This window comes from Mizuhopecten yessoensis, unplaced genomic scaffold (genome assembly GCF_002113885.1).
Source record: "Mizuhopecten yessoensis strain PY_sf001 unplaced genomic scaffold, ASM211388v2 scaffold8195, whole genome shotgun sequence".
Lineage (NCBI taxonomy): Eukaryota > Metazoa > Mollusca > Bivalvia > Pectinida > Pectinidae > Mizuhopecten > Mizuhopecten yessoensis.
Window position 1 is genome coordinate 918,859 of NW_018407426.1, and position 11,892 is coordinate 930,750.

An 11,892-nucleotide genomic window follows, 5' to 3' on the forward strand; every position below is an offset into this window, starting at 1 on the left:
AGCGATATTATATCATACATATTGACGTATTAATAATCCCGGACAGCGGAGTCCGGTACAAACATTTAGCTTCTATTTACATCAACGTTAAGTGCAATATTTGTTTTTGTAAAAATGAATGACATTTCGCTGAGTTTAAGATAACTGTAACCAGGACAGACATAAAACTGGCTGTACATCTAGACACGCACAGAAAGCAGTCTACAAGTTCAGTATATATCTTATTGTGCTTTCAATACCTTTGTTGACCTTTGATGGCTGTTTTATGATTTTGGAATTCATTTTATGAAGAATTTACGGCAGGGCGACGCAATTGTCTATGGAAATTCCCACCGATTCTATTGTAGTGTTCATTCTCCTTAGGAGGACAACGTGAGGTGGTCCTCGGCGATAATACAGTGGCAGAGCCTACACCTAGCCAGGTACGAGGTGTATATGTCATCGTTAATACGGCCAAAGTTAGCTTAACAATACAGGAAATATACATTCAATTTCTTCATTATATTCGTAAAGTTGTAACGCGAGCACGGACAATTCTGTTCTGGGCACAACAATGTGGACAACGAACAGTATTAAATAGCAAAGTGCATGACACAGTATATGTTAACTTCCAAAGTGACGCTATACCGATTTTAAGCTGACCCGATTTTGTCTGACATAGATACATGACAATGGAAGTAGGCTGGTGGGCTGAAGATGTCCGCCATGGCTAGGCGTGTGAGACTGCCGACTACATGTGGGTCTTTTGGCAAAGGTGCAAAATTGACGCTGGACGATATCTGTGTTTGTTATATACAGTCAGGTGAGGTGATCTGTCTGACCAGGCGATGTAACTGACCAAAATCTGGACAATGGACAGATGGATACATACAGAGATCCTGGCTGTTGTGAGTATAGCATTTAGTTAGAGAATTCGATAGAATCTTCCGTCTCTTGGAAGTGCTGTTATATTGTGGATTTTTTTCATTTTAAACTGTAGCACTGTTTCCGTTGTTATTGTTCCTTTTTGTTATATCACTTTTTCCTCTTCAATTTAAACAATAAAAATATCATACGCTTTTTGTAAATCTGTGTTTGGTTATTGTACATGTAATTGCCTCTATGGTAAAACATTTGCCGATGCGATATTTCACAAACATATACATATTTTTTTCTCAATTTTACTAAGAGAAAAACATTATTTCTCTTAAGAATAATGACAGATACTATTTGTTAAAGGGCTGCGTCATATTTTATTACCACTTATTATCCCTTAAAGAATTAGTTTCCCAGCTACCTGCTAACTTGTTATCGTTCTTCGGAACAGAGATTTATTCTCTTAGTCGGAGAAGATAACTTTTTCACAACAAAACGAAAATGGAAACTATTGTAATAGACAAAATTAAGAATGCGTAATCGAAGTTACTGGTAGTTCGACAATATTGTGACATAAACTATGCAAACATGTACCATGGCGTCCACACAACATATAAAGGACAAAACATACATGTATCACAGCATCACACAACACATAATGACAACATATTACATACCGTCAATAAACATACATGTATCACAGCATCACACAACACATAATGACAACCTATTACATACCGTCAATAAACATACAAAGAAATAAATGAAGTTAAGGAAAACCTGCAATATATGCACCATCTGTTAACGTGATTTTATGTTTGCCTTCAAATTAAAGAACTCGTGTATGCTACTTTTAAGGCATGTTTTAATAATAATAATATTAATGCTAGGTTCTTATATACCGCTTTATCACAACCTTGTTCGTAGGTCGTCTCAAAGCGGTTCACACATTATTATCCGTGGTTATAGGGCCTTTGCAACCAGCCAATATCTTTCTCAACTCCCACTTATAAGTATGAATGCATAACAGATCGAAAAAGAATAGCATAGCATAACGACTTCAAGATTTTCTGGAATGAAATCCTTGCTGTGCGCTCCATCTGTCAACAGGACGCTTTTATCCCATGATTCTTAAAACAGGGTATGGATAAGCTTAATCCTTATCCCTTTTATGTATGTTTCCTTCCAATCCAGGAAGCAGCTATATCGGAAATTGTTAATGTTACGCTCGTATGCCCGATCCTTTTAATTGCTGCTCAATAAAGTATGTTCGAATGCATGATAGCATAAGCACTAGGTTTGGAAGACGATTTCCCCTATTGCACTCTGGTTTTAAGCTTAATAATATTTGCAACGGCGAGTTATATAACGTTTTGCTCTTTCTACCGATACATCAGTTTTCCAGTGGGGACAAGCTGTACCCCACCCCTGCATATTGGGGATTTAGAAAGGAACATACCTGCTGTTACACACTGCATGTTGCAAGAGGAATACAATGTGGAAATCTCTTTTAGTATTTGGGATATGCTTACATTTTATTTACTTGGAGACACAAATCCGTCCGAAATAAATATTTTGCACTCAATGCAATATTTGGAATTATTGAATTTCTCTCTACTTTTAACTACCTTTTGTTTCCTTGCACCTTATTTGACAATACCTCACGCTGGATTTAGTGGTAAAGGTTAGCTTATGTATGGGAGGCGATGGCTTCTGTCCCCAGCCTGCGACACACAAAAGTCATTCATAATGTTGTTTTTACTCTTTGCTTAACATCCAGCATTTAAAGTAACCACAACAACCGATTAACTCGTTGTCAGGATAATGTTACCGGGTTGAATACGTTGATGGTTGCCTTCAAAATGATATTTAAGTAGCACTCTAAATTCTCCATCAGATCAGCTCTTTCACAAGGAGAAAATACACCAACATACCGCATTGAGCACACGTGCATGCATTACACACATTTAAAAAATGTTTTTAAATTTTAAATTTTTCATTTTACATTTTTACGTTTTTAAATGACTTTGGTAGTAAATAGGACAATAATCGAAGAAGACCCTACCAAATAAACTGTCCTATTTCAAGCAGTTTTTTCATTCCTGGTTTTTTAATTGATGCAAAATATAGGGAAAAGATACTGCCCTAAAAGTACACTATAAAGTCCAAATATACTTCAATTTACCTACTCTAGTTACGTGCAAGTCTCCCAGTTTATACGAATGTAAAACCATTGACAAAGTTTATTCTGGACCAGAATACGTTATTGCACTAACTTGTTTTTTGATATATGTGCCCTATCGATAAATGGGGATAACATTAGACACACATATATGAGTGCACCTATATAATTAGATAATTACTACAATATGCCAAAAATTCATTAAACAACATCAAACAGCTGTTTTGTCCTTCCGTGGCTCATCGGTGATGCTAGAGGCCAAATAATTGGAAATGCTTTGTTCAAAACTGCTTTTGAAACAAAAAGGAAAAATGCATGAAACCTCTTTATAATTTAGAAAAATACATGATGGAGCAAAGATTCGTTGATATCAGAAACAACATTAAGCTCGATGTGGCCTATTGACAAATAAATGACAAAGCCAAGGATATGTAAATACCCGCACTCTGTTGACAATTGAATGACGTAGCCATATTTCATTGATGCCTGAGATAGGTTTAAGATTTAAGCAAATCTTTACCAATAAATAATTTAGCCAATATTTGCTTATGCATGAAATAGGATTAAGCTTGATTCGCCTGTTGACTAAAAAATGACATATCCATGATTTGTCTATACCAGAGATAATATTTAGTCTCTACCGTAATCAAATAAATACTTCTAGTGTCTGAATCCGCTGTCGACTATCACGTTGTCCTGGATTTGATAAGAAAACGCTACCACGGGAATTATACATGTGATGTGCTGTCTTTGAACTCCAATAACGTCCTTAACCTGTGATACAGGTTTCCTTTTCCTTTTTTCCTTTTTACACATATTCAACAATTTGCAAGGGAAATTTGTAAACATTATTTCATGATTTTAGTACAGAAACTTTGCTAGTTTTTTTTTGTGTCTGACGTATTCTTATTTACAATAGCAAATCGCTGTATACACACTGATGGTTTGGTTTGGTTTAATTTTGTTTAACGTCCTATTAACAGCTAAGGTCATTTAAGGACGTGTCTCCATTTGTGTAGCGTATGCGTGCTTGAGTGTGTGTATACAGGAGACAGGGTATGTTGGTGCGATTTCTTCCTTGTGATAGCGCGGATCTGATGCCGACTTTATAGTGCTATCTCACTGAAATACCATGCCGAAGTCCACCCAGCACAACATTCTGCCCGGTCACATTATACTGACAACGGGTGAACCAGTTGTTGCCATTCCCCTATATACTGAACGTTATGAGCAGGGAATAACAACTACCATTTTTAAGGACTTTGGTATGTCCCGGCCTTGGGACAGAACCCATTGCCTTCCTCACCTGGGCGAACACTCAACATTAAGGCCAAAAGATGAGGTGTTGCCAAGCAAGGCGTTGGGAAATAAAAGGTAGTAAGAAGAAGAAAGAATTATAAAGATCCCAAAATTTGCAATGGATGCAGCAGATTTATTTTGTCGCTTTTGTGTCCCCAAATAGAGGACACCAAAGCAAATCCTCAATTATGCTGGTGGTTCCCACATCTTTCGCCTCCTTCAATAATGCAGTGGGTAACAGCAGATGTATTCTTTTCCCGAATCCCTACCTACAGGGGTGATACACACTGATGGATAATTCTTAGTAAGCCAGCTTGATGATTCTTCCATAACTTGGAACACAGACAATGTCTGACCCCCGTCGCATCATGCATCGAGGTCAATGTCATGCATATAACATGAGTTGACAGTAATTTCGAAAGAATGGTGATAGATAGCTTTGTCTGACTACTACACAAAACGTACAACCCGATACCATTATCTTTGTGGTGATGAAACTAGCTATGCGTTTTATGAATTATTGATTGCTGAGCTTGTGTGTGTTACAGATTTTTACTTCGTTAATGCCATGTTTTTATCTCTTTGTTATGTCTATAGTTTCGGAAATGTCTTTGCTGCCGACGCAAGGAACGGCAATGGAACCCAATAAATCACAGGAAAAACTCCAAGAGGATCCGAAGGGAAGACACACACGTTGTAAGTGGTATAAATAGTAACAATTGTATTTAAGAACTTATCGCGATTTTGGAGGTAAGAGAAAACCATCTTGTATATATTTCAAGTTTTTCCTTTTCACTGCCTCGTTCTGTTACATGCTACAAACTATCTAACATGCAATTAAACATTTAAGTGTTAATATCTTTAATGTAACTCAACATCAAAGTGTTAATATCTTTAATGTAACTCACCACTAAAGTGTAATATTTTTAATGTAACTCACCACTAAAGTGTAATATTTTTAATGTCACTCAACATCAAAGTGTAATATTTTTAATGTCCCTCAACATCAAAGTGTAATATTTTTAATGTCACTCAACATCAAAGTGTTATATCTTTAATGTAACTCAACATCAAAGTGTTATATCTTTAATGTAACTCACCACTAAAGTGTAATATTTTTAATGTCACTCAACATCAAAGTGTTATATCTTTAATGTAACTCAACATCAAAGTGTTATATCTTTAATGTAACTCACCACTAAAGTGTAATATTTTTAATGTCACTCAACATCAAAGTGTTATATCTTTAATGTAACTCACCACTAAAGTGTAATATTTTTAATGTCACTCAACATCAAAGTGTTAATATCTTAAATGTCACTCAACATCAAAGTGTTAATATCTTTAATGTCACTCAACATCAAAGTGTTAATATCTTTAATGTAACTCAACATCAAAGTGTTCATATCAACCATGTCACTTAACATTGAAACATTTAATGTAGATGTAATCTTTTTAGTAAAACTTTGTTGCAGTGTGAATAAAAAAGTCTGTCACTGTCTGTCAAATTTCGTACAATGTCTGTAGTATTTATATTTAGAAGTAGATCCGAAAAAAAAAATCCTGACAAATTCAATTCCGAATGGATTGTTTGATTCAGCTCGAACCTTTCATATTTGACCACGTGATTTTTCGTCACGCCATCGTTGCTTAGTTACTTGTTTGGCGACGTGAATGACGCGGTCAGATTGATCCGATCACTGACGGTCAGAATTACATGACCATTAGCAATGAATCGTCAATATAATTTTGTAACAATGGTCCATGTATTTGCTCTATGAAATCCGTCAATATGGTAAGTGTTAATTAAGTTAGTTCTTATTAATCTTCTGGTTCATGCCGGATCTATTTGACAAGGTACATTTTGTATGTAATGCCTATAATTGCAACGCAATAATTACATTAATGAGATAATATCAGCATGGTTTCATAGCAACGGTCATCTTATTATAGCAAATGCGACACATAATAATGAATATACAAACGTAATATCATGACGACAGTTACAGTTACAGTTATGTATATCAAAGTTACGGACATTCGTATCATGGTAACGGACATACATGCAGCAACGGACATACATATCATAGTAACGGACATACGTATTATAGTAGCGGACATACATATCATAGTCACAGATATACATATCATAGTAACGGACATACGTATCATAGTAACGGACATACATACAGCAACGGACATACATATCATAGCATCAGACATACATGTCAAAGTATTGGACATACATACCATAGTATCGGACATACACACCATAGTGACGGACACACGTATCATAGTAACGGACATACATACAGCAACGGACATACATATCATAGTATCGGACATACATGTCAAAGTATTGGACAAACATATCATAGTATTGTGCATGTACATCGTGAAAACGGGCATATACTTAATAGTATCGGACATTCATATCAAAGTATCGGACATACACATCATGGTGACGGACAAACGTATCATAGGAACGGTCATACGTATCATAGTTACGGTTACACATATCATAGTAACGGTCATACGTATCATAGCAACGGACGTGCATATCATAGTTGCTGATATCTATATCATAGTTTGGACATACATATCATAGTATCGGACATACATAGCATAGTTTCTGACATGCCTATCATAGCAACGGTCACATATAACAATGAATAAAGAAATGTTTATACCATTACAACGGTTATTCATATCATAGTAACGATTATATGTATTATCACTTGCCTTTTATAAGATAGAATCAGTTGAAAATGTTGAAATAGACAATGTATATGTCGCGACAATTGCTTCTGGTTCCTGTTTACTTTTTATACTGATACTCATCAAGCACCTTGTGGCAGTAAACATAAACATATTATCTATAAAGTAATTCATGTATGCTTCACTATTTTGATATTTCAGCACTTTGCCAAAAAAGTGAATAAAGTAACGCCCCTTCAATACGAACACACATTTACAAGCTCCGACACGAGTCTGAGGAATTCTCTTCCAAAATCGCCGTCAGAAGAAAGTTTTGAATTAGAAGACTTCGAAGGTATGGACACTCTTTGTTTCAAGTAGATTATATTCCAATATGTATCGATACAGGAAATACGACTTTTATAAAATATGATGTTTTTTATTTGTATTTTTCTGTTACAGTATATGCAAATTACATTACCATACATAACATGCATGTAACACTTATAGGTTTGCATGTCTGATAGTATCGTAGGTAGCCTACACTCACATCTCCTGAAGTTAAATTCATTTCATTAAAAAAACCCACCACATTGAAAGTGGCACTGTGAAAAGCATTTGTGACTAATGCGCCACACATTTTGCATAGTTTAGAGTCTTGTATCTAAATCTGAGTTCACATAGCTAGTACCGCCGACTTTGCCAGTCATGTAGCACCCCCACCCCTTACAAAATAAATAGCTATTAAAGTAGGAATGGTGAGCACTTTCAAAACACGTACAAGACAAGAGAACAGAAGCGAAAAGTCCTATTGTAAAGGACAATCAAGCCACAGCAGGGATGTTAAGGAAGGCCTAAGGGATCGGCTAAGGGCCAGCGCTTGGAAAGAGCTGAAACGCCGGCGAAGGACCTAATACGGATACTTGGTTCGATGTCTGACAAGGAAGGAGAAATTTCACGATCTTTTTGCGGAAATATATATTTTTATTTTCTGATCAGTTAGCCTGACGGACAGGCTAGACCAGTTGTACGTCACGTGGCGTGTGGAAAACACCTTGTCCTGTCGCGTTTTCACAGTAGACATGGACATACACACCAGAGCAAAAATTGCAGTGCCAACTCCATGAAAGCGAATAACAATTACGGAGAAACAACGTCCTATAATTAACCATACAACTCCAGCTTTAAAAGTTAATCATCATTCAACGGATCGTAGAATCAAGCCATTTCATGAATATGACCATTTGCCTTTAAGTATTGTTTAAAAGAGTTGTATCTCAATTTCCTACAGCTTATAGATATGCCATAGAAACATGCAGCATACTTGAGGAAGTAAGTGCTCTGCCATAGGACACTTGTTCACAAAAACTCTTTTCACATGCGATAGGTAAGTGTAAATAGTTGTAAGAAGAAGAGGTAGATACTGCCACCACTTTAAAGACACAAGAACCTTTCTGATTTCTCTCCGTAAAAACCTCTTAAAGTTAATGATTCGACACAAGAGGGTTCCGCCTATCAAATATAACTCGCCTTGCGCAGCTTCCTGTCCACATTAAGTGTACCTACTTTTAGGAAAATCCTTCCAAACCAACGCAATGATGTTATAGGATTTGGATACTCAGTTGCAAGGTTTTCCGTAGAGAAGAAACAAAAGCTGAAATTGTAGGCGAGTTTACAGTCAAATCGTTAGTACACAACTCCATGTCGAAGCGTCTACATATTTGATGTCCTCCCACATAAAGACCCCCGCGCGTAAATATACGGATCAACAAGAGTGTTTAATATAAGTTGAAATAACTTATTTCACAATTGTTGTAAAACAAATAAAGTTTACGTTTTATTATTATAAAAAAAGGATACAAAACTACCAATTAATGAGGCAACACTATTCAAAATGATCCAGGCCATTGAAAGAACAAAGGACGCAATGCCATCTAAACATTAAACCCTTAAATCATAGATGTAACCAGTGGCTCCGGAAGGTTACAAACAGTTTCTTTTATATTTTCATATATGATCCTGTATGCTGGTTATACTATCGTTTAGTGTAACCGGTGTATATAGCCTGTGAATTATACAACAGGATATAAAACCGAGAAATCTGTGAATCAATATCTGGGAGAAATGTGCATCACAATCATCCAAACCTGACCTACCCACAACAGCCAATATGCATTATCGAACTTGGTTTCACTTGGTGTTGCTAACGTTGCAATTTTAGCGCGGTTTCCCACCCTGGTGAGAAATATATTAAAATTGTTTGTGATTTGATCTAAAACCGAGGCAGATTAATTACCATTTGATTTCAAAGAAAACGCATTACGCATGTTGTTGTTTGATCAATATAGAATTCTGTCCTGATAATCAAAACTCTATGTTGGCGTAACAAAACGGTAATTTCTCATATATCGATAGGTAATTTTATAGCTTTCAAAGACAAAACGGTCTCCATCGTTACGTTCATACGTCTGTGTCTAGTTCAAAACATGACACGTTACTTCTGTCTACAAGTACAAGTTAACTTTGTAATTAAGGTTAGAAGGTTATACCTGTGTCTCAAAGGTAGGAAGCATGCCTGCTTACATGAATATAACATTTGACAAGTGCACCAAATTGATAATTTCTGTGATACATAAGTTATGAAAAGATACAAACAAAAAACAAACAAACAGACTCAGCAACATGTAACAAGTCATTGCATAACCCACAGACATTAACCTTTATGTGAGTAAAACAAATGAATATTATTTTAACTATTTTACAGAAAACGTGATTTTCTGTAAAATTTCACAATTGGTTGGAAACGCCCTTGTAACGCTGATTTCTTCCACTGAAACCAAAGCACTTCGTTGACTATGAAACCGTTAACAATCGCATTGGTCGTTGCAGGAATATCATCTATTTACTGGACGTAGTGGATTGGGAAAAATACGAGCGATATATTATTCTATCAGAATTATAATTTTATTCTTAAATCTGAACAAACCCTATTCGGAAACACTTGCCACAAAAACCCGAAGAGAAATCAACAAAGTCACACTGATTGTCATACAGTTTTCAAATGTCGGGGCAGGTCGTATCCACTGATATGATACTAGTCCTCTGGAACAGACTATACCACCTCTAATCTATTTGTATCTAGATAAGTCTAATACTGAGCCTCGCCCTGGGATCGGATGTAATTATAAACGTGTTTATTTCAAATGAATGATGAAACTTCTCAGACGTGTTGTTCACCTTTCATATGTACAATAGTCAGGACACTCAATACCAGTAGCATGAATCAAATACATGCTCATTAGAAAGGTATGGTGTAAAACGCAAATCAACACTATTCCGTCTTTGTGTATTGCAGAGTTATCTTCTCTTGTGAGCAGGGATTGATTGTTACGTCATCTGTTTGTGAGAGTAACGTCATCAAGTTTTGATAAAACGACGTAATTTTCTCACACAAACCAATGACGTAACAATCAATACCTGCTCACAAGAACAATAACTCTGCAATACGAAAAGACAGAATAAGCTTGTCTGAACTGCATTATGGAATGAAATACATACCTGAAGGATTACCTTGCTCTACGTCAGAACATTAACCCCTCTTTGGTGATATGATAACCAGGATTACGTATTAAATCAGGGCAATTCTGCAAATTTATGATCAGGGATCCGCTTCAACGTTGAATACGGAACCGGGCATATCTGAAAATTATCATGGAAAAGTTTCATGCTATCTGGAGTCCATTTTCAACGTTTTGTATGGAGCAATTACAATGATTTAACATGGACATCTTCCGGGGTCCATTTGTAACGTTACGTTTTTGAATTCACTATCAATGTTGAATATGAAAATAGAATAATTATTAAGATCAAACATGAATCTTTTATTGTCAGAGTGTCCATGTTAAACATTGAATAGGAAGTTTTGTCCTTATGCAATGTAAACGACCATCACCTGTCAAATATTTTGCACAGTAATCCATCAGATAGTTTTTATCTATACATATTTCAGGCTTTCCAACTGTAAAATTGAAATCTCTGATCTCCGTGATGCTGGTAAATGACCAATCATTAGATTACACAAGACATCAACATTGCTATAATAGCACGCATTATACAGATAGTTGATGCCTTACCATGGTAAAGTCAAAACCAGAAATGCTGTTAATTGACCATGTCTTGTATAATACTATAATACACTGTCCATTACCGGTACCGAGGGGCAAGTGGTTTTGACAGTATCATGGGAAGGCATTAGATAGCTGATATATTACGTAATTATAAAATATGAAACACACTTAGTATTTTTTAACTTCAATGGCCTATTTTCAATGACATGTGAAGAACGTTTCTTCAAGTTCAGAAAAAAAGTTTTGCCGACCGACTGAAGCAAAATATTGTTCGAAAATCCTCTTCGCAAAAACACATCGACCCAAAGGGGTTCCGAATCGATCGTTCTCATTTATGGAGCCATTTGAAAGCCATACGTTAGGTTAACAACACCGTCACTTTCAACTAAACACTTTTATAATGCGACTCCTCATTTTGGTCAGATCATCAGTTCGTCGTATCATTATGCACTGTACATTTTGTGGCTAGGTGAAGAATATCTTGCATTTCCCGCAACTTTTGGGAAGTTTTGCCCCGCGTCCTCGTCATACATGTAACACACTCTTTGGGTTATGAAATGAAAGTACAAGGATTCAAATAGGGGTCATTTTTCCATGGTCAGTTTTCATTGCTGAAAGGTGACACCTAAAGGAACCTATTTTCAACGGAACCTATTTTCAATGGAACCTATTTTCAACTGAAAATTGGGTTCCAACGCCCCCCCCCCCCCCCCCCCCCCCCCCCCCCCCCCC

The 11,892-nt window shown here is 36.3% G+C and overlaps 1 protein-coding gene across 1 annotated transcript in view; it reads left to right on the forward strand.

Moving 5' to 3' along the window:
- The first annotated feature begins 588 nt into the window (after window positions 1-588).
- Window positions 589-11,892, forward strand: part of LOC110455333 — a 15,401-nt gene continuing 4,097 nt past the window's right edge. The window contains exons 1-3 of the mRNA XM_021505414.1: window positions 589-887; window positions 4,934-5,032; window positions 7,256-7,388. Coding sequence (XP_021361089.1) covers window positions 852-887; window positions 4,934-5,032; window positions 7,256-7,388 — 268 coding nt within the window. The 5' untranslated portion in view covers window positions 589-851. The remainder of the gene's footprint in view (window positions 888-4,933; window positions 5,033-7,255; window positions 7,389-11,892) is intronic.